This window comes from Oncorhynchus clarkii, unplaced genomic scaffold (genome assembly GCF_045791955.1).
Source record: "Oncorhynchus clarkii lewisi isolate Uvic-CL-2024 unplaced genomic scaffold, UVic_Ocla_1.0 unplaced_contig_13609_pilon_pilon, whole genome shotgun sequence".
NCBI lineage: Eukaryota > Metazoa > Chordata > Actinopteri > Salmoniformes > Salmonidae > Oncorhynchus > Oncorhynchus clarkii.
The window spans coordinates 84,271-104,405 of NW_027261096.1; the positions used below are offsets into that span (position 1 = coordinate 84,271).

Consider the following 20,135-nt stretch of genomic DNA (forward strand, 5'->3'; position numbering starts at 1 on the left):
TTAATTTACCCATTGTTTTCTCCTTTGATAAGTACACAGTGACATTAATAACCGATGACGTTTATTGTGTCTGTGATGAAACTATATGTGATATTCAAAATGAACTATCTCCAGCATAAGTATGACATTGTGAAGCGATGTTGCTGAACATAAGACAATATCAAGCTGGAAAGTAGCTTTAGGTGCAGGTGTAATATGGTTCAATTTGGCACGAGGGGTTTGTGGTATATGGCCAATATACCACGGCTAAGGTCTGTTCTTAGTTACGACGCAACGCGGAGTGCCTGGATACAACCATTAGCCGTGGTATATTGGCCATATATCACAAACCCCTGTGTCTTATTGCTATTATCAACTGGTTACCAACGTAATTAGAGGAGTAAAAATACATGTTTTGTCATAGCCGTGGTATACGGTCTCATATACCACGGCTGTCAGCCAATCAGCATTCAGGGCCGGAACCACCCAGTTTATAATAAAAATGAATGGTAGCTGGGGTGATAGACTGGATGTAGATTGGCTATAGGGCAATGCTGAGGATACAAGAGGAATATGCAATATCATATTCTGACATTTGAGCCCTGGGAGGTTATATACCCAAGTTCAGTCCACCCTGCTAGCAAGAAGTAGTTCTATTACTTTGTGTTTGAGAAGAATCCTGTTCCTGTACAGCGTTTTCTTTGGGCTGCTGGCTCTGGTCGTCTGCCAGAAGAAGATCGAAGAATGGATTCAGAGGCTGATAAAGAAGAAGAGACTGGGAGAAGAGCTTATTCATTTCCTTGATTCACTTACATATTTATGTTGGATTCTGTAATCAAATTACAGTAATATGGACAATGGAAGAAATTAATTAAGTGGGTTTGGCATGTTATTTAGATCAATGTTATTTACAGAAACATGTAGCTAATGTGGGGCTTTTTTTTCTAAATATAACATGTGACTAAAGTAATATGCCCACATATCTCATACGTATGACCAATAATTCATCAGCCAAAATCATACAAATAACACTGCTTCAGTGTTTCTACCTCTGTCACTCCACATGCGGAACTAAAAATGGGAGTTTATGGAACATCCGGGAATTATAGGGAGTAGGACTTACTCGTCAGTGCGTCCGACAGAATTCACCTTCCGCAGTGAACAACAAGTAACATGGGGTTGTAGCGTTATCTGGGTCGAATAATCATGTTGACCTTCAAAGCATTACAGAGGAACAAAACCCTTAAATATGGAGTTCCCATGTTGGTGAGTCATAGGTTTGATACTGTCTTTTTCAGTTTCGTGACTAGACTTTTGCTCGCTAGAGAGAGGGTAGCTAGCTTAGCTATCAGTGGCTATTAGCTTATCAGCTAAAGTTAGCTAAAGTTGACTACATTAACTAGATAGCAGCTTGAGCATTAGCATCAACATGTAGGCTACAAACACGAAGAACAGTCATTATAAAATCCGATCAATTAACTCATAGCTAGCTAGTTAAGTGGTTTCGTGCCGTTAGCTGCTGAAGCGACTGACAAAATACAAGCCAATCTCCAAACAATGAAAGTACAAGTGACCTGAGACATCATGTTAACTAGAAGCACTAATAAATCGTCCGTCCTCTTGTTTAAACACATAACTGCATATTCATCCCTGACAGCATACAATTTTAGTTTCAATAGTTAGTGCAGTCAGAGATAGTATGAATGTACTGTATATTGATGACAATGCCTCATTATGAAACCAATTTATGGATTCTGTTTCTAAGTTGCTGGTAGTGGGAGGTTCCTTTGGGCTCCGGGAGTTCACACAGATCCGCTACGATGCTCAGAAGATCATGAAGAAGGTAAAGCAGCTGATCCAGCATAATGAAATCAACACTGTGTCCTCTGAAATGTCTGAAAAACTACCGTAGACACTGTGAAGAGGAGACCAACAGAACAGACAGGCAGTATCAGCCATCCTGAGGCGCTGAGGAGTATAACTCCCTTATAGTCCTCAGAGGTTATTTGATTCCTCAGCAATATCTTATATTCTAGAGGTATCAATTACCTTTTTATAATATAACATTTATTTTTTACATATATAATATTACCCGTTCAAATGTGTGCGTGTGTGTGAACGTTTGACTGATGATTTGATGGCACTGTGGCACCGGCACTGAGTGTTCGGCTGTAGCCCTACCCGGTAGACAGATTACCGCTCATGAGAGAGTCAGTCACGACACAGGTACGCTAGATCCTTTAGGTGTCAAAATAGCACAATGTTATCAGTGCTGCCCTCTAGGACTGGAATCGGTACATTATGTGACAGAATCATTATACCTCTATGCAGCTGGATATGCTATATACCACCTCTCACTAACTAGTATCTTTGATGGGGGAAAAAAACAGTGCTCTTATATGAATAGCTATGATGATAAAATTACCCCCTATTCCCTGGTTACCAAATGACCCAATATTCCCTGGTTACCAAATGACCCAATATTCCCTGGTTACCAAATGACACCCTATTCCCTGGTTACCAAATGAACCCCTATTCCCTGGTTACCAAATGACCCCTGGTTACCAAATGACCCCCTATTCCCTGGTTACCAAATGACCCCCTATTCCCTGAATACCAAATGACCCCCTATTCCCTGGATATCAAATGACACCCTATTCCCCAAATGACCCCCTATTCCCTGGATACCAAATTACCCCTATTCCCCTGGTTACCAAATGACCCCCTATTCCCTGAATACCAAATGACCCCCTATTCCCTGGTTACCAAATGACCCCCCTATTCCCTGGATACCAAATGACCCCCTATTCCCTGGATATCAAATGACACCCTATTCCCCAAATGACACCCTATTCCCTGGTTACCAAATTACACCCTATTCCTCAAATGACACCCTAGTCCCTGGATGTCAAATGACACGCTATTCCCTGGTTACCAAATGACACCCTATTCCCTGGTTACCAAATGACACCCTATTCCCTGGTTACCAAATGACACCCTATTCCCTGGTTACCAAATGACACCCTATTCCCTGGTTACCAAATGACACCCTATTCCCTGGTTACCAAATGACACCCTATTCCCTGGTTACCAAATGACACCCTATTCTGTATATAGTGCACTATTTTTGACCAGAGCTCTATGGGTGCCACTTGGTAGACAAGTGCCTGTTTTGTACTATGTTACTGTGACACCTAGAGAAAGCAACTGTGTTAGTTACCGTTGTGATAAATAGTGACGCGTGTCATCTGGGTGGGGGCAAGGTGGTAGTGCTTTTCTTCTTACTGTGTTCATAAGAGCTGACACTACGGCATCCCAAATGGAACACTGTTCCCTATATAGTGCTCTACTTTTGACTAGGGCTCATAGGGAATAGGGTGCCATTTGGGATGAACTCTAGGGCTGGAGCTGTGGGAGGACAGGGGGACATCTTCTCCCCCTTCTCTTCTTCTTCTCCCCCTTCTCTTCTTCTTCTTCCCCTTCTCTTCTTCTTCTTCCTCTTCTTCTTCTTCCTCTTCTCTTCTTCTTCTTCCCCATCTCTTCTTCTTCTTCCCCTTCTCTTCTTCTTCTTCCCCTTCTCTTCTTCTTCTTCCCCATCTCTCTTCTTCTTCCCCTTCTCTTCTTCTTCTTCCCCTTCTCTTCTTCTTCTTCCCCTTCTCTTCTTCTTCTTCCCCATCTCTTCTTCTTCTTCCCCTTCTCTTCTTCTTCTTCCCCTTCTCTTCTTCTTCTTCCCCTTCTCTTCTTCTTCTTCCCCTTCTCTTCTTCTTCTTCCCCTTCTCTTCTTCTTCTTCCCCTTCTCTTCTTCTTCTTCCCCTTCTCTTCTTCTTCTTCCCCATCTCTTCTTCTTCTTCCCCTTCTCTTCTTCTTCTTCCCCTTCTCTTCTTCTTCTTCTCTTCTTCTTCCCCATCTCTTCTTCTTCTTCACCATCTCTTCTTCTTCTTCCCCATCTCTTCTTCTTCTTCCCCTTCTCTTCTTCTTCTCCCCCATCTCTTCTTCTTCTTCCCCATCTCTTCTTCCCCATCTCTTCTTCTTCTTCCCCTTCTCTTCTTCTTCTTCCCCTTCTCTTCTTCTTCTCCCCCATCTCTTCTTCTTCTTCCCCATCTCTTCTTCCCCATCTCTTCTTCCCCATCTCTTCTTCTTCTCCCCCATCTCTTCTTCTTCTTCCCCATCTCTTCTTCCCCATCTCTTCTTCCCCATCTCTTCTTCCCCATCTCTTCTTCCCCATCTCTTCTTCTTCTTCCCCATCTCTTCTTCCCCTTCTCTTCTTCTTCTTCCCCTTCTCTTCTTCTTCTTCCCCTTCTCTTCTTCTTCTTCCCCTTCTCTTCTTCTTCTTCCCCTTCTCTTCTTCTTCTTCCCCTTCTCTTCTTCTTCTTCCCCTTCTCTTCTTCTTCTTCCCCTTCTCTTCTTCTTCTTCCCCATCTCTTCTTCTTCTTCCCCATCTCTTCTTCTTCTTCCCCATCTCTTCTTCTTCTTCCCCATCTCTTCTTCCCCTTCTCTTCTTCTTCTTCCCCTTCTCTTCTTCTTCTTCCCCTTCTCTTCTTCTTCTTCCCCTTCTCTTCTTCTTCTTCCCCATCTCTTCTTCTTCTTCCCCATCTCTTCTTCCCCTTCTCTTCTTCTTCTTCCCCTTCTCTTCTTCTTCTTCCCCTTCTCTTCATCTTCTTCCCCTTCTCTTCTTCTTCTTCCCCATCTCTTCTTCTTCTTCCCCTTCTCTTCTCCCCCTTCTCTTCTTCTTCTTCCCCATCTCTTCTTCTTCTTCCCCATCTCTTCTTCTTCTTCCCCTCTTCCTCTTCTCTTCTTTTTCCCCTCTTCCCCTTCTCTTCTTCTTCCACCCTTCTTCTTCCCCTCTTCCCCTTCTCTTCTTCTCCCCCTTCTCTTCTCCCGCTTCTCTTCTTCTCCCGCTTCTCTTCTTCTCCCGCTTCTCTTCTTCTCCCGCTTCTCTTCTTCTTCTTCCGCTTCTCTTCTTCTTCTCCCGCTTCTCTTCTTCTTCTCCCGCTTCTCTTCTTCTTCTCCCGCTTCTCTTCTTCTCCCGCTTCTCTTCTTCTCCCGCTTCTCTTCTTCTCCCGCTTCTCTTCTTCTCCCGCTTCTCTTCTTCTTCTCCCGCTTCTCTTCTTCTTCTCCCGCTTCTCTTCTTCTTCTCCCGCTTCTCTTCTTCTTCTCCCGCTTCTCTTCTTCTTCTCCCCCTTCTCTTCTTCTTCTCCCGCTTCTCTTCTTCTCCCCCTTCTCTTCTCCCGCTTCTCTTCTCCCGCTTCTCTTCTTCTCCCGCTTCTCTTCTTCTTCTTCCGCTTCTCTTCTTCTTCTCCCGCTTCTCTTCTTCTTCTCCCGCTTCTCTTCTTCTTCTCCCGCTTCTCTTCTTCTCCCGCTTCTCTTCTTCTTCTCCCGCTTCTCTTCTTCTTCTCCCGCTTCTCTTCTTCTTCTCCCCCTTCTCTTCTTCTTCTCCCCCTTCTCTTCTTCTTCTCCCCCTTCTCTTCTTCACCGCCGTTTATAACGGTAACGCTCACCGCCGTTTATAACGGTAACGATCACCGCCGTTTATAACGGTAACCCTCTAAACCCTGGGCCTCGGCAGTGACAGTCTCCCTCTAAACCCTGGACCTCGGCAGTGACAGTCTCCCTCTAAACCCTGGTCCTCGGCAGTGACACTCTCCCTCTAAACCCTGGGCCTCAGCAGTGACAGTCTCCCTCTAAACCCTGGGCCTCAGCAGTAACAGTCTCCCTCTAAACCCTGGGCCTCAGCAGTGACTGCTGCTTCTGTGATTGTGTGTTTTTAAGTTTGTGTGTGTGTGTGTGTGTGGCATCTGCGTGTGAGTGTGTGTGTGTGTGGCATCTGCGCGTGTGTGTGTGATAGAGAAATAATCTAATGTATGCCAAGGCCTGGCTAAATAGCCGTGGGTTGGAGTGCAGTTCACACACACACACACACACACACACACCCGTGTTAGCTACAGTGCGTTACTCTACAAACTACTCCATCTTCCCTCCCAGACAGCGACCTAGTTAAGTCTTACAGCCGCTGACTGTCTCTATGACCCAATTAGAGCTCTTTCTCAATGACTCATTCCATTGAAGCCCCTCCAGACCAACATGGGTTGAATCCCAAATGGCTCCCTATGTCAGGGGGGGTCCAACTCATTCTGTGGAGGGACTCGTGTCTATAGGTTTATTTTCTATTTTTTAATTCCCTTTCAATTAAGACCTAGACAATCAGGTGAGGGGAGTTCCTTACCAATTAGGGACCTTCATTAATCAATCAAGTAGGTAGCCGGCAGGGTAGTTTAGTGGTTAGAGCGTTGGGCCAGTAACCGAAAGGTTGCTAGATCAAATCCCCAAGGTTTAAAAAAATCTGTCGTTCTGCCCCCTGAACAAGGCAGTTAACCCCACTGTTCCTAGGCCGTCATTGTAAATAAGAATTTGTTCTTAACTGACTTGCCCAGTTAAATAAAAGGTTAAATAAAAACGTGGAAGTACAAGGGAGGAGCGAGAACCTGCAGACACAATGTCATTTGGGTTATGGTCTCTTCTTAGGGTTCCTTACCTCCCCTCTAGAGTTGGTCTCCCTTCAGGGTTCCTTCCCTCTAGAGTTGGTCTCCCCTCAGGGTTCCTTCCCTCCCATCTAGAGTTGGTCTCCCTTCAGGGTTCCTTCCCTCTAGAGTTGGTCTCCCCTCAGGGTTCCTTCCCTCCCATCTAGAGTTGGTCTCCCTTCAGGGTTCCTTACCTCCCTTCTAGAGTTGGTCTCCTCTCAGGGTTCCTTCCCATCTAGAGTTGGTCTCCCCTCACGGTTCCTTCCCTCCCATCTAGAGTTGGTCTCCCTTCAGGGTTCCTTACCTCCCCTCTAGAGTTGGTCTCCCCTCAGGGTTCCTTCCCTCCCATCTAGAGTTGGTCTCCCTTCAGGGTTCCTTACCTCCCCTCTAGAGTTGGTCTCCTCTCAGGGTTCCTTCCCATCTAGAGTTGTTCTCCTCTCAGGGTTCCTTCCCATCTAGAGTTGGTCTCCTCTCCGGGTTCCTTCCCTCCCCTCTAGAGTTGGTCTCCCCTCAGGGTTCCTCCCCATCTAGAGTTGGTCTCCTCTCAGGGTTCCTTCCCATCTAGAGTTGGTCTCCTCTCAGGGTTCCTCCCCATCTAGAGTTGGTCTCCTCTCAGGGTTCCTTCCCATCTAGAGTTGGTCTCCTCTCAAGGTTCCTTCCCATCTAGAGTTGGTCTCCTCTCAGGGTTCCTTCCCATCTAGAGTTGGTCTCCTCTCAGGGTTCCTTCCCATCTAGAGTTGGTCTCCTCTCAGGGTTCCTTCCCATCTAGAGTTGGTCTCCCATCAGGGTTCCTCCCCATCTAGAGTTGGTCTCCCATCAGGGTTCCTTACCTCCCCTCTAGAGTTGGTCTCCCTTCAGGGTTCCTTCCCTCTAGAGTTGGTCTCCCTTCAGGGTTCCTTCCCATCTAGAGTTGGTCTCCCCTCAGGGTTCCTTCCCTCCCATCTAGAGTTGGTCTCCCTTCAGGGTTCCTTACCTCCCCTCTAGAGTTGGTCTCCTCTCAGGGTTCCTTCCCATCTAGAGTTGTTCTCCTCTCAGGGTTCCTTCCCATCTAGAGTTGGTCTCCTCTCCGGGTTCCTTCCCTCCCCTCTAGAGTTGGTCTCCCCTCAGGGTTCCTCCCCATCTAGAGTTGGTCTCCTCTCAGGGTTCCTTCCCATCTAGAGTTGGTCTCCTCTCAAGGTTCCTTCCCATCTAGAGTTGGTCTCCTCTCAGGGTTCCTTCCCATCTAGAGTTGGTCTCCTCTCAGGGTTCCTTCCCATCTAGAGTTGGTCTCCTCTCAGGGTTCCTTCCCATCTAGAGTTGGTCTCCCATCAGGGTTCCTCCCCATCTAGAGTTGGTCTCCCATCAGGGTTCCTCCCCATCTAGAGTTGGTCTCCCATCAGGGTTCCTCCCCTCCCATCTAGAGTTGGTCTCCCATCAGGGTTCCTCCCCTCCCATCTAGAGTTGGTCTCCTCTCAAGGTTCCTCCCCTCCCATCTAGAGTTGGTCTCCTCTCAAGGTTCCTCCCCTCCCATCTAGAGTTGGTCTCCTCTCAGGGTTCCTCCCATCTAGAGTTGGTCTCCTCTCAGGGTTCCTCCCATCTAGAGTTGGTCTCCTCTCAGGGTTCCTCCCATCTAGAGTTGGTCTCCTCTCAGGGCCCCCCCCCCCCGGAGTCTGTTACACTACGCTCAGCCTTTTGGGGGTTTTAGTGTAATGTTTTGTTAAGTGCTCAGTGTCAAAGAGGTACACAAATTAAATTATGATTTGGCTTTATTTCAAAATTATTGTAATACGCTACAGCTAAGAAAAGACAGAAAGCGACCTCTCCCAAGTCATCTGGCTTGGCTGGTAAGCTGGCTGTTTTACTCAACCTGGTGACATTTCTCCAAATTAAGCTGAATAATTGATCAGGGAAACAGGGCCATTTGTAATTGTGCCAACTCTCTGGGTAGAGAAGAGACAGGGAAGAGGGGTGTAACTTCTGGGTGTGAATGAGTCAGCTTAGTGCTCATCTTTTCTACGCTGCCAGTTTTCTTCTCTCTGACTTGCCAGCTAGAAACTAGACTACCTCTGGCTTCTGTCATCATTTATACATTACAGAAATAATAGATGGAGAGAAGGGCATGGAGGGGAGGGGGGAGGGGGGAAGGGAGGAGGGAAGGGCATGAGGAGGAGGGAAGGGGAGGTAGGAGGAGGGGGTGGAGAAGGGCATGAGGAGGGAAGAGGGTGAGGGAAGGGCAATGAGGAGGGGGAGGAGGGAAGGGCATGAGAAAGGGAAGGTGGGGGGAGGAGGAGGCTGTCTCATTTTGATTGTCAAGAGTTTTTCTCCCCCCCTTCCCTCCTCCTCTTCCCCTTCCTCCCTCCCTCCTCCTCTCCCCCTTCCTCCCTCATGCCCTTCCCCCCCCCCCCCATTCAGTTGAGAGCTGTGATTTAGACCAGCTGTGTGTTTCAGAAAATGTACATGATCAAATATACAGTTTGTTCACCAGATCACAGTTCAGATCGGTGTGTCGGTCTGTGTGTGTGAATAAGGAGCTGCCTTGTGTGTGTGGCACAAACCATTCCTCTCTTCTTCTCTCTCCTCCAGCTGGATCCCACCCTAGAGGCCAAGGTGAACCCCCAGAAACAGTCTGTTATCCTGGAGGAGGAGTACCAGGTAGGTGTCTGATGGACGAGGGGAGTTGATCTGTGTTTGTACTGTAATGCTGTATTCTCTGATACCATCCTGGAAGACTCAAGGATATGATTCTTCCTTATCTTTAATCATTAAATATGTTATCTACTACACCCCCCCCCCCCCCTGGTGTTCTGTTATCCACTAAAACCTCCTGGTGTTCTGTTATCTACTAAAACCTCCTGGTGTTCTGTTATCTACTAAAACCTCCTGGTGTTCTGTTATCTACTAAAACCTCCTGGTGTTCTGTTATCTACTAAAACCTCCTGGTGTTCTGTTATCTACTAAAACCTCCTCCTGGTGTTCTGTTATCTACTAAAACCTCCTCCTGGTGTTCTGTTATCTACTAAAACCTCCTGCCCCCTGGTGTTCTGTTATCTACTAAAACCTCCTGGTGTTCTGTTATCTACTAAAACCTCCTGGTGTTCTGTTATCTACTAAAACCTCCTCCCGGTGTTCTGTTATCTACTAAAACCTCCTGGTGTTCTGTTATCTACTAAAACCTCCTGGTGTTCTGTTATCTACTAAAACCTCCTGGTGTTCTGTTATCTACTAAAACCTCCTGGTGTTCTGTTATCTACTAAAACCTCCTCCTGGTGTTCTGTTATCTACTAAAACCTCCTCCTGGTGTTCTGTTATCTACTAAAACCTCCTCCTGGTGTTCTGTTATCTACTAAAACCTCCTCCTGGTGTTCTGTTATCTACTAAAACCTCCTGGTGTTCTGTTATCTACTAAAACCTCCTGGTGTTCTGTTATCTACTAAAACCTCCTCCCTGGTGTTCTGTTATCTACTAAAACCTCCTCCCTGGTGTTCTGTTATCTACTAAAACCTCCTGGTGTTCTGTTATCTACTAAAACCTCCTGGTGTTCTGTTATCTACTAAAACCTCCTGGTGTTCTGTTATCTACTAAAACCTCCTCCCTGGTGTTCTGTTATCTACTAAAACCTCCTGGTGTTCTGTTATCTACTAAAACCTCCTGGTGTTCTGTTATCTACTAAAACCTCCTGGTGTTCTGTTATCTACTAAAACCTCCTGGTGTTCTGTTATCTACTAAAACCTCCTCCTGGTGTTCTGTTATCTACTAAAACCTCCTCCTGGTGTTCTGTTATCTACTAAAACCTCCTCCCGGTGTTCTGTTATCTACTAAAACCTCCTCCCGGTGTTCTGTTATCTACTAAAACCTCCTCCCGGTGTTCTGTTATCTACTAAAACCTCCTGGTGTTCTGTTATCTACTAAAACCTCCTCCTGGTGTTCTGTTATCTACTAAAACCTCCTCCTGGTGTTCTGTTATCTACTAAAACCTCCTCCCGGTGTTCTGTTATCTACTAAAACCTCCTGGTGTTCTGTTATCTACTAAAACCTCCTGGTGTTCTGTTATCTACTAAAACCTCCTCCCGGTGTTCTGTTATCTACTAAAACCTCCTCCCGGTGTTCTGTTATCTACTAAAACCTCCTCCCGGTGTTCTGTTATCTACTAAAACCTCCTCCCGGTGTTCTGTTATCTACTAAAACCTCCTCCCGGTGTTCTGTTATCTACTAAAACCTCCTGGTGTTCTGTTATCTACTAAAACCTCCTCCCGGTGTTCTGTTATCTACTAAAACCTCCTGGTGTTCTGTTATCTACTAAAACCTCCTGGTGTTCTGTTATCTACTAAAACCTCCTGGTGTTCTGTTATCTACTAAAACCTCCTCCCGGTGTTCTGTTATCTACTAAAACCTCCTGCCCCCTGGTGTTCTGTTATCTACTAAAACCTCCTGGTGTTCTGTTATCTACTAAAACCTCCTCCCGGTGTTCTGTTATCTACTAAAACCTCCTCCCGGTGTTCTGTTATCTACTAAAACCTCCTCCCGGTGTTCTGTTATCTACTAAAACCTCCTCCCGGTGTTCTGTTATCTACTAAAACCTCCTCCTGGTGTTCTGTTATCTAGTAAAACCTCCTGGTGTTCTGTTATCTACTAAAACCTCCTGGTGTTCTGTTATCTACTAAAACCTCCTCCCGGTGTTCTGTTATCTACTAAAACATCCTCCCTCCCTGGTGTTCTGTTATCTACTAAAACATCCTCCCTCCCTGGTGTTCTGTTATCTACTAAAACCTCCTGGTGTTCTGTTATCTACTAAAACCTCCTGGTGTTCTGTTATCTACTAAAACCTCCTGGTGTTCTGTTATCTACTAAAACCTCCTGGTGTTCTGTTATCTACTAAAACCTCCTCCCGGTGTTCTGTTATCTACTAAAACCTCCTGCCCCCTGGTGTTCTGTTATCTACTAAAACCTCCTGGTGTTCTGTTATCTACTAAAACCTCCTCCCGGTGTTCTGTTATCTACTAAAACCTCCTCCCGGTGTTCTGTTATCTACTAAAACCTCCTCCCGGTGTTCTGTTATCTACTAAAACCTCCTCCCGGTGTTCTGTTATCTACTAAAACCTCCTCCTGGTGTTCTGTTATCTAGTAAAACCTCCTGGTGTTCTGTTATCTACTAAAACCTCCTGGTGTTCTGTTATCTACTAAAACCTCCTCCCGGTGTTCTGTTATCTACTAAAACATCCTCCCTCCCTGGTGTTCTGTTATCTACTAAAACATCCTCCCTCCCTGGTGTTCTGTTATCTACTAAAACCTCCTGGTGTTCTGTTATCTACTAAAACCTCCTGGTGTTCTGTTATCTACTAAAACCTCCCGGTGTTCTGTTATCTACTAAAACCTCCTGGTGTTCTGTTATCTACTAAAACCTCCTGGTGTTCTGTTATCTACTAAAACCTCCTGGTGTTCTGTTATCTACTAAAACCTCCTGGTGTTCTGTTATCTACTAAAACCTCCTCCTGGTGTTCTGTTATCTACTAAAACCTCCTCCTGGTGTTCTGTTATCTACTAAAACCTCCTGGTGTTCTGTTATCTACTAAAACCTCCTCCTGGTGTTCTGTTATCTACTAAAACCTCCTGGTGTTCTGTTATCTACTAAAACCTCCTCCCGGTGTTCTGTTATCTACTAAAACCTCCTCCCGGTGTTCTGTTATCTACTAAAACCTCCTCCTCCTGGTGTGCTGTGGAGGTTTTCGTAAAACCTCCTCCTGGTGTTCAGTGTTGACCTGATCCTATCCCTGACGTGTAGAGTAAAGCCCCTAACCCTGTCCTGTTGTCTCTCTGTCCCAACAACAGAAGATGAAGGATATAAACCTGGAGGAGTGGAGGAACATCAGAGGTCCTCGTCCCTGGGAAGACTCCAAGGAATACCAAGAGCAGCAGCGTTCCAGACAGGGCAAGGCAGCGTGATGGAGATATGCCTCTGAATACCGCTGACCAGAGGCCCGTACGGTTTGCAACAGGATATACTGAGTGAGATGGGAAGACACAGGGCCAAGTTATCACCAAGACCACTGCAAGGCCAATGGCTTGAGGAATATAATATGTATTTATCGTGTAAACTCAAAGTAACGAAACCTCTGAGTCAATGAGAGTTTTGGAAATGGACAGTTGAATCTGTGATCCAATTGTATGTAAACAACAAATGTGCATGTCTTATATGTTATATTAAAAAATGTAATGTTTTGAAATACGAGTCTGTGTCCAATATGGCCACTAGGTGGCATAGTGGCTTGCCACTAGGTGGCATGTGCATTGGTACACATACCTGGTACATGCCTCGGCAATTGTCATGATGAGAAAATGAACCACTAGGCCTGTGTGGAGAGGTTATGATATGAACCACTAGGCCTGTGTGGAGCGGTTAGGATATGAACCACTAGGCCTGTGTGGAGAGGTTAGGATATGAACCACTAGGCCTGTGTGGAGAGGTTAGGATATGAACCACTAGGCCTGTGTGGAGCGGTTAGGATATGAACCACTAGGCCTGTGTGGAGAGGTTAGGATATGAACCACTAGGCCTGTGTGGTTAGGATATGAACGACTAGGCCTGTGTGGAGAGGTTAGGATATGAACCACTAGGCCTGTGTGGAGCGGTTAGGATATGAACCACTAGGCCTGTGTGGAGAGGTTAGAATATGAACCACTAGGCCTGTGTGGAGAGGTAAGAAAAGATGAACCACTAGGCCTGTGTGGAAAGGTTATGATATGAACCACTAGGCCTGTGTGGAGAGGTTAGGATATGAACCACTAGGCCTGTGTGGAGAGGTTAGTATATGAACCACTAGGCCTGTGTGGAGAGGTTAGAATATGAACCACTAGGCCTGTGTGGTTAGGATATGAACCACTAGGCCTGTGTGAAGAGGTTAGAATATGAACCACTAGGCCTGTGTGGTTAGAATATGAACCACTAGGCCTGTGTGGTTAGGATATGAACCACTAAGCCTGTGTGGAGAGGTTAGGATATGAACCACTAGGCCTGTGTGGTTAGAATATGAACCACTAGGCCTGTGTGGTTAGAATATGAACCAATAGGCCTGTGTGGTTAGGATATGAACCACTAAGCCTGTGTGGAGAGGTTAGGATATGAACCACTAGGCCTGTGTGGTTAGAATATGAACCACTAGGCCTGTGTGGTTAGAATATGAACCACTAGGCCTGTGTGGTTAGGATATGAACCATTAGGCCTGTGTGGAGAGGTTAGGATATGAACCACTAGGCCTGTGTGGTTAGAATATGAACCACTAGGCCTGTGTGGTTAGGATATGAACCACTAGGCCTGTGTGGAGAGGTTAGGATTTTTGGTATTTTCTTTCACTTTAAGTTCCAACCAAGTTCCAACCAAAGTATGACGATAACATTTCCATATTTGTGAGATGAAGGGACTCTTCACCTAGTGGACTCTTCACCTAGTGGACCCTTCACCTAGTGGACCCTTCACCTCGTGGACTCTTCACCTGCTGGACTCTTCACCTAGTGGACTCTTCACCTCGTGGACTCTTCACCTCGTGGACTCTTCACCCAGTGGACCCTTCACCTAGTGGACTCTTCACCTAGTGGACTCTTCACCTGCTGGACTCTTCACCTAGTGGACTCTTCACCTAGTGGACCCTTCACCTAGTGGACCCTTCACCTAGTGGACTCTTCACCTCGTGGACTCTTCACCTTGTGGACTCTTCACCCAGTGGACTCTTCACCTAGTGGACTCTTCACCTAGTGGACTCTTCACCTAGTGGACTCTTCACCTTGTGGACTCTTCACTTGCTGGACTCTTCACCTTGTGGACTCTTCGCCTAGTGGACTCTTCACCTAGTGGATTCTTCACCTAGTGGACTCTTCACCCAGCACTAGGCTGTTGGTAGGACTCTTCACCCAGTCCTAGGCTGTTGGTAGGACTCTTCACCCAGCACTAGGCTGTTGGTAGGACCCTTCACCCAGTCCTAGGCTGTTGGTAGGACTCTTCACCCAGTCCTAGGCTGTTGGTAGGACTCTTCACCCAGCACTAGGCTGTTGGTAGGACTCTTCACCCAGTCCTAGGCTGTTGGTAGGACTCTTCACCCAGCACTAGGCTGTTGGTAGGACTCTTCAGCCAGTCCTAGGCTGTTGGTAGGACTCTTCACCCAGTCCTAGGCTGTTGGTAGGACCCTTCACCCAGTCCTAGGCTGTTGGTAGGACTCTTCACCCAGCACTAGGCTGTTGGTAGGACTCTTCACCCAGTCCTAGGCTGTTGGTAGGACTCTTCACCCAGTCCTAGGCTGTTGGTAGGACTCTTCACCCAGTCCTAGGCTGTTGGTAGGACCCTTCACCCAGTCCTAGGCTGTTGGTAGGACTCTTCACCCAGCACTAGGCTGTTGGTAGGACTCTTCCCTCAGTTCTAGGCTGTTGGAAAAAGTACATGATACTTTTAGAGCTGTTCAGAGAGAAAAGAGAAGATGCATTGCTGGTCAAAAGTAGTGCACTATCTAGGGAATAGGGTGCCATCTGGTCAAAAGTAGTGCACTATCTAGGGAATAGGGTGCCATCTGGTCAAAAGTAGTGCACTACATTGGGAATTGGTTACCATTTGAGACGTAGCCAGGGACTCTGATGACTCAGAGTGTTAATGGAGAGACAATAAAGGGGATGATATACCTACCTGCTGCAACACGACCGGCTTTGTAGTGGTGCTCAGCACACACTCTTAAAAACACATTCACAAAGACACACTCACTCCTGTGACTCACTCGTTTTCGCTCTCTCTCTCTCGCTCTCTCTCTCCTCTTTCTCTGTTTCTACCTCTCCCCCTCTTTCTCCTCTCTCTCTCTCTCTCTCTCTCTCTCTCTCTCGCTCTCTCTCTCTCTTCTGTCTCTGTTTCTCTCTCTCTGTCTCTCTCTCTTCTGTCTGTTTCTCTCTCTCTCTTCTGTTTCTGTTTCTCTCTCTCTCTCTCTCTCTCTCTCTCTTCTGTCTCTGTTTCTCTCTCTCTCTGTCCCTCTCTCTCTCTGTCCCTATCTCTCTCTCTCTCTTTCTCTCTCTCTCTCTCTCTCTCTTCTGTCTCTGTTTGTCTCTCTCTCTCTCTCTCTCTCTCTCTCTCTCTCTCTCTCTCTCTCTCTCTCTCTCTTCTGTCTCTGTTTCTCCCTCTCCCCCTCTTTCTCCTCTCTCGCTCATACAGGGTAATTTATAGATATTAGAAAACATCACATCCTCCTTTCATGTTTTCCTAAGGTGTCGTAAAAGGCCTACCTCCCCCTTCCCTCTATGTCCCTGTCTGACTGGCTGGCTGTTGTGTTGGTGCTTTAAAATGGCAGACATTTCATCTGATTTTATTACAGTGATATTATGCAAATATAACAATTGTTCTTAAAATTATAATTGGGGTTTTATTTACATCAAGTAGATAACGTTGAGTGACTGCTAATGCTGCGCGCACACACACACACACGCACACACACACGCACGCACGCACGCACGCACGCACGCACACACACACACACACAAAGCACACAAAGCACACAAAGCACATAAACAAAGCAACCCTAATAACTGTTTACCAAGAGCTTTTTTTTATTTATTGTTTTAGCTCAGAGGATGACAACAGTGTCACAGCAACTAGCAGCTTTACATGAGAGGATTATAGTTCTACAAATCTGGATCTGACCCACTGTGTTGTCATTGGTCCCCGTATTGGGGCCCCTACCCTACCACCCAATGGCAAGCCAGTTGACAGAGTAACATAACATATTATACGTTACTGTACTAGGGGTGTAAAACGTCTGGTTACTTTCCATCCTATTTCCTGGTTTTCCTATTTCCTGGTTTTCCTATTTCCTGGTTTTCCTATTTCCTGGTTTTCCTATTTCCTGCTTTTCCTATTTCCTGGTTTTCCTATTTCTTGGTTTTCCTATTTCCTGGTTTTGGAGGATTCTGGATTTCCTGTTTCTTCCTTCCTGATTCCAGGATTTTGGGGGAAGACTACTGGAATTTGACAACCCTAAACTGTTTGTTTCTGTCTGTCATTGACAGTGCCCCCAGAAAGTATTCACATCCCTTGTCTTTTTCCACATTTTGTTGATTTAAAATGGATCAAATGTAGATTTGTTTTTGTCACTGATCTACACACAATACCCCATAATGTCAAGGTGGAATTATGTTTTTAGAAATGTTTACAGATTCATTAAAAATTAAAAGCTGAAATGTCTTGAGTCAATCAGTTTTAAAAAATGAAAATGAAATACTTAACAAGTCACATAATAAGTTGCATGGACTCACTCTGTGAGCAATAATAGTGTTTACCATGATTTTTGAATGACTACCTCATCTCTGTACCCCACACATCTGTAAGGTCCCTCATTCGAGGAGTGAATTTCAAACACAGATTCAACCACAAGGCTTCCTAAATTCTATCAGCATATCGAATGTGCTGCATGTGCTGGTAGCATTCTGGATCATTGCAACTCTAACTTCCACGATGTATACAAAGCCCTCCCCCACCATCCCTTTGGCAAATCTGACCATGACTCCATTTTGTAGCTCCCAGCCAGAAACTTACACAGGAAATGCCTGTGCTCAGGTCTATCCAACACTGGTCTGACCATTCGGAGTCCACGCTTCAAGATTGCTTTGATCACGTGGGACTGGGTTATGTTCCGGGTAGCCTCAGACAATAACATTGACGTATACTCGGTGAGCGAGTTTATTAGCAAGTGGATCGGTGACGTTGTACCCACTGTGACTATTAAAACATTCTCTAGCCAGAAGCCGTGGATTTATGGCAGCATTCGCACAAAACTGAAAGCGCGAACCATCGCTTTTAATCAGGGCAAAGCGACTGGAAACATGACAATACAAACAGTGCAGCTATTCCCTCCGCAAGGCAATCAAACAAGCAAAGCGTCAGTATAGAGACAAAATAAGTCACAATTCAACGGCTCAAACATGAGATGTATGTGGCAGGATATACAGACAATCACGGATTACAACAAGAAAACCGTCGCGGACATCGACGTCTTGCTCCCAGACAAATTAAACAACTTCTTTGCTCGCTTTGAGAACAATACAGTGCCACTGACACGGCCCGCTACCAAAGCCTGTGGGCTCTCCTTCACCGCAGCCAACGTGAATTAAACATTTAAACGTGTTAACCCTCGCAAGGCTGCCGACCCAGACGGCATCCCCAGCTGCGCCCTCAGAGCATACACAGACCAGCTGGCTTGTGTGTTTACGGACATGTTCAATCAATCCTTAACCCAGTCTGCTGTTCCCACATGCTTCAAGAGGGCCACCTGGTGAAGAGTCCACTAGGTGAAGGGGCCACTAGGTGAAGAGTCCACTGGGTGAAGAGTCCACAAGGTGAAGAGTCCAGCAGGTGAAGAGTCCACAAGGTGAAGAGTCCACTAGGTGAAGAGTCCACTAGGTGAAAAGTCCAGCAGGTGAAGAGTCCACAAGGTGAAGAGTCCACTAGGTGAAGAGTCCACAAGGTGAAGAGTCCACTAGGTGAAGAGTCCACTAGGTGAAGAGTCCACTAGGTGAAGAGTCCACTAGGTGAAGAGAATTATCCTGAGGCAGCAAAGCATCCCCAAAACCATCACACTACCACCACCACCACCACCACGCTGGACCGTTGGTATGAGGTTCTTACTGTGGAATGCACTGTTTGGTTTTCGCCTGACATAATGGGACCCATCTATACCATCTCGTCCAAAAAATAAAGAAGCAAAAGAGGAAAGAAACCTAGTAAGTTGACTCAACAACAAAAAAGGATGATAATCAAGGCTCTTGGAAGAATGTTCTATGGGACAGATGAGTCAAAAGTATAACTTTTTTCTACTTTCTCATTATGGGGTATTGTGTGTCGATGGAAAGAAGAAAAAAACACATTGAATCCATTTGGATTTCAATATGAAAGAAGTCAAGGGGTGTGAATATTTTCTGAAAGCTGGGTAGTTTGGGTTTCCTGTCTCCTAGTGTAGGATTCCTCTGATCAGATGTCATCTCTGTTTCTCCTGTAGAGTTTCAGAGTTTTTGGCTCGAAAACCAAACCTAGTGTTGGCTTCCAGCTTTGCACTGATCCTGTTTGGCTGTTGAGATAATTGACTTTTGGCCATTGTGGAAAGGGGAATGTAGAAATTCACCACTTTAAAAGCTTTTGGTAAAAACAGAGTACAAGTACTACTACCATGACAGGATGGCCCAGTTCCCGAGCTAGTCGACCATCCCCTGTCCCTCCCCTGATGTCCCCAAGCCCTCTTTATCTCACCCCCCTCTCTTTGCCTCTGCTATCCTTCTCTCTTGCTATCCTTCTTTCTTTCTTTCTTTCTTTCTTTCTTTCTTTCTTTCTTTCTTTCTTTCTTTCTTTCTTTCTTGCTCCTCCTCTCTCTCTCTCTCTCTCTCTCTCTCTCCCGCTTCTCCTTATCCTAATGTTGTCAGCCAGTCTCAACTCAACTCCAACCAGTCTGAGACAATAATACATTTCACATAATTCTCCCCGTGATCCCTCGGTACAGATGGTTCTTTCAGTATTCTAAGTGGACTTGACACTGGTAGTCAGAATGATACAACCCTTAATATGCAGTATGTAATACAATAATATAATATGGGCCATTTAGCAGACACTTTTATCCAAAGCCTTTTATTCACGCATACATTATAATGCCCATTGAATAGAGCAGGAGAAGCCTGCTGGTCCCAGATCTGTTTGTGTTGTCTTGACAACTTCTGTGGTCGATTAGCTTGGTCCTGAACATCCATAGGAGTTGGTAAGAAAGAACAAACAGATCTGGGACCAGGTTATAACAGGTCTCATAGTGATCCAGATAACCTGGGTCAACCTAGTCCGGGTTAGTTCGTTAACATAAACGTGTGGTCAGGATGCACGGCATGGGTTGGCAGGGACCAACCAGTCGTTCCTGAAACCGATCCGATTTGAGAAGTTCGTTATTCCCCCCCCCCCCCCCCCCCCCCCCCCCCAGTCACGTGCTCTTACATTTTTTTATTGTGAAAATGCACGAAAAAAAGTTATCAAATATTCATGACGAGGCTAAGAAAAGAAGAAATCAAATTCAATATTTACCACATCTAGACGCTGCTGCTACACAGGGAGAGGATAACTAATTAACTCCTCAAGAGGAGAGAGCGAGCCAAGCTGGCTCTCTACATTTTAAAGCTACAGTCTGGGATCAGCATGATGGCAGCTCCGGCTCAAAACATTTGTTTTGCCACACAGCCATGGATTGGATGGGGAAATGTTCTGTCGTCTGTCTCAAACTAGACAACTCAAGGTTAATCCATAAGAATCAATGGGAAGAATAAAGAAATGAAGTGATGACCGGGTATCCTGATTTTCCAGATCCCCCGACTGCACCTTCAACTGTTGCAGGTCTCTAAAACCATAATACTGTCTGACTGCTGTAGGTCTCTATACCGTAGTCCTGGCTGACTGCTGCAGGTCTTTATACCGTAGTCCTGGCTGACTGCTGCAGGTCTCTATACCGTAGTCCTGTCTGACTGCTGCAGGTCTCTATGCCGTAGTCCTGTCTGACTGCTGTAGGTCTCTATACCGTAGTCCTGTCTGACTGCTGCAGGTCTTTATACCGTAGTCCTGTCTGACTGCTGCAGGTCTCTATGCCGTAGTCCTGTCTGACTGCTGCAGGTCTT

At 46.0% G+C, this 20,135-nt stretch overlaps 1 protein-coding gene across 1 annotated transcript; it reads left to right on the plus strand.

Moving 5' to 3' along the window:
* The first annotated feature begins 1,103 nt into the window (after positions 1 to 1,103).
* On the plus strand, positions 1,104 to 12,697 carry LOC139404749 (cytochrome c oxidase assembly protein COX16 homolog, mitochondrial-like). The gene is made up of 4 exons (XM_071147352.1): positions 1,104 to 1,245; positions 1,745 to 1,822; positions 9,060 to 9,128; positions 12,303 to 12,697. The coding sequence occupies exons 1-4, from the start codon at positions 1,186 to 1,188 to the stop codon at positions 12,414 to 12,416; spliced, it is 321 nt and encodes a 106-aa protein (XP_071003453.1). The 5' UTR covers positions 1,104 to 1,185; the 3' UTR covers positions 12,417 to 12,697.
* Positions 12,698 to 20,135: the final 7,438 nt, after the last annotated feature.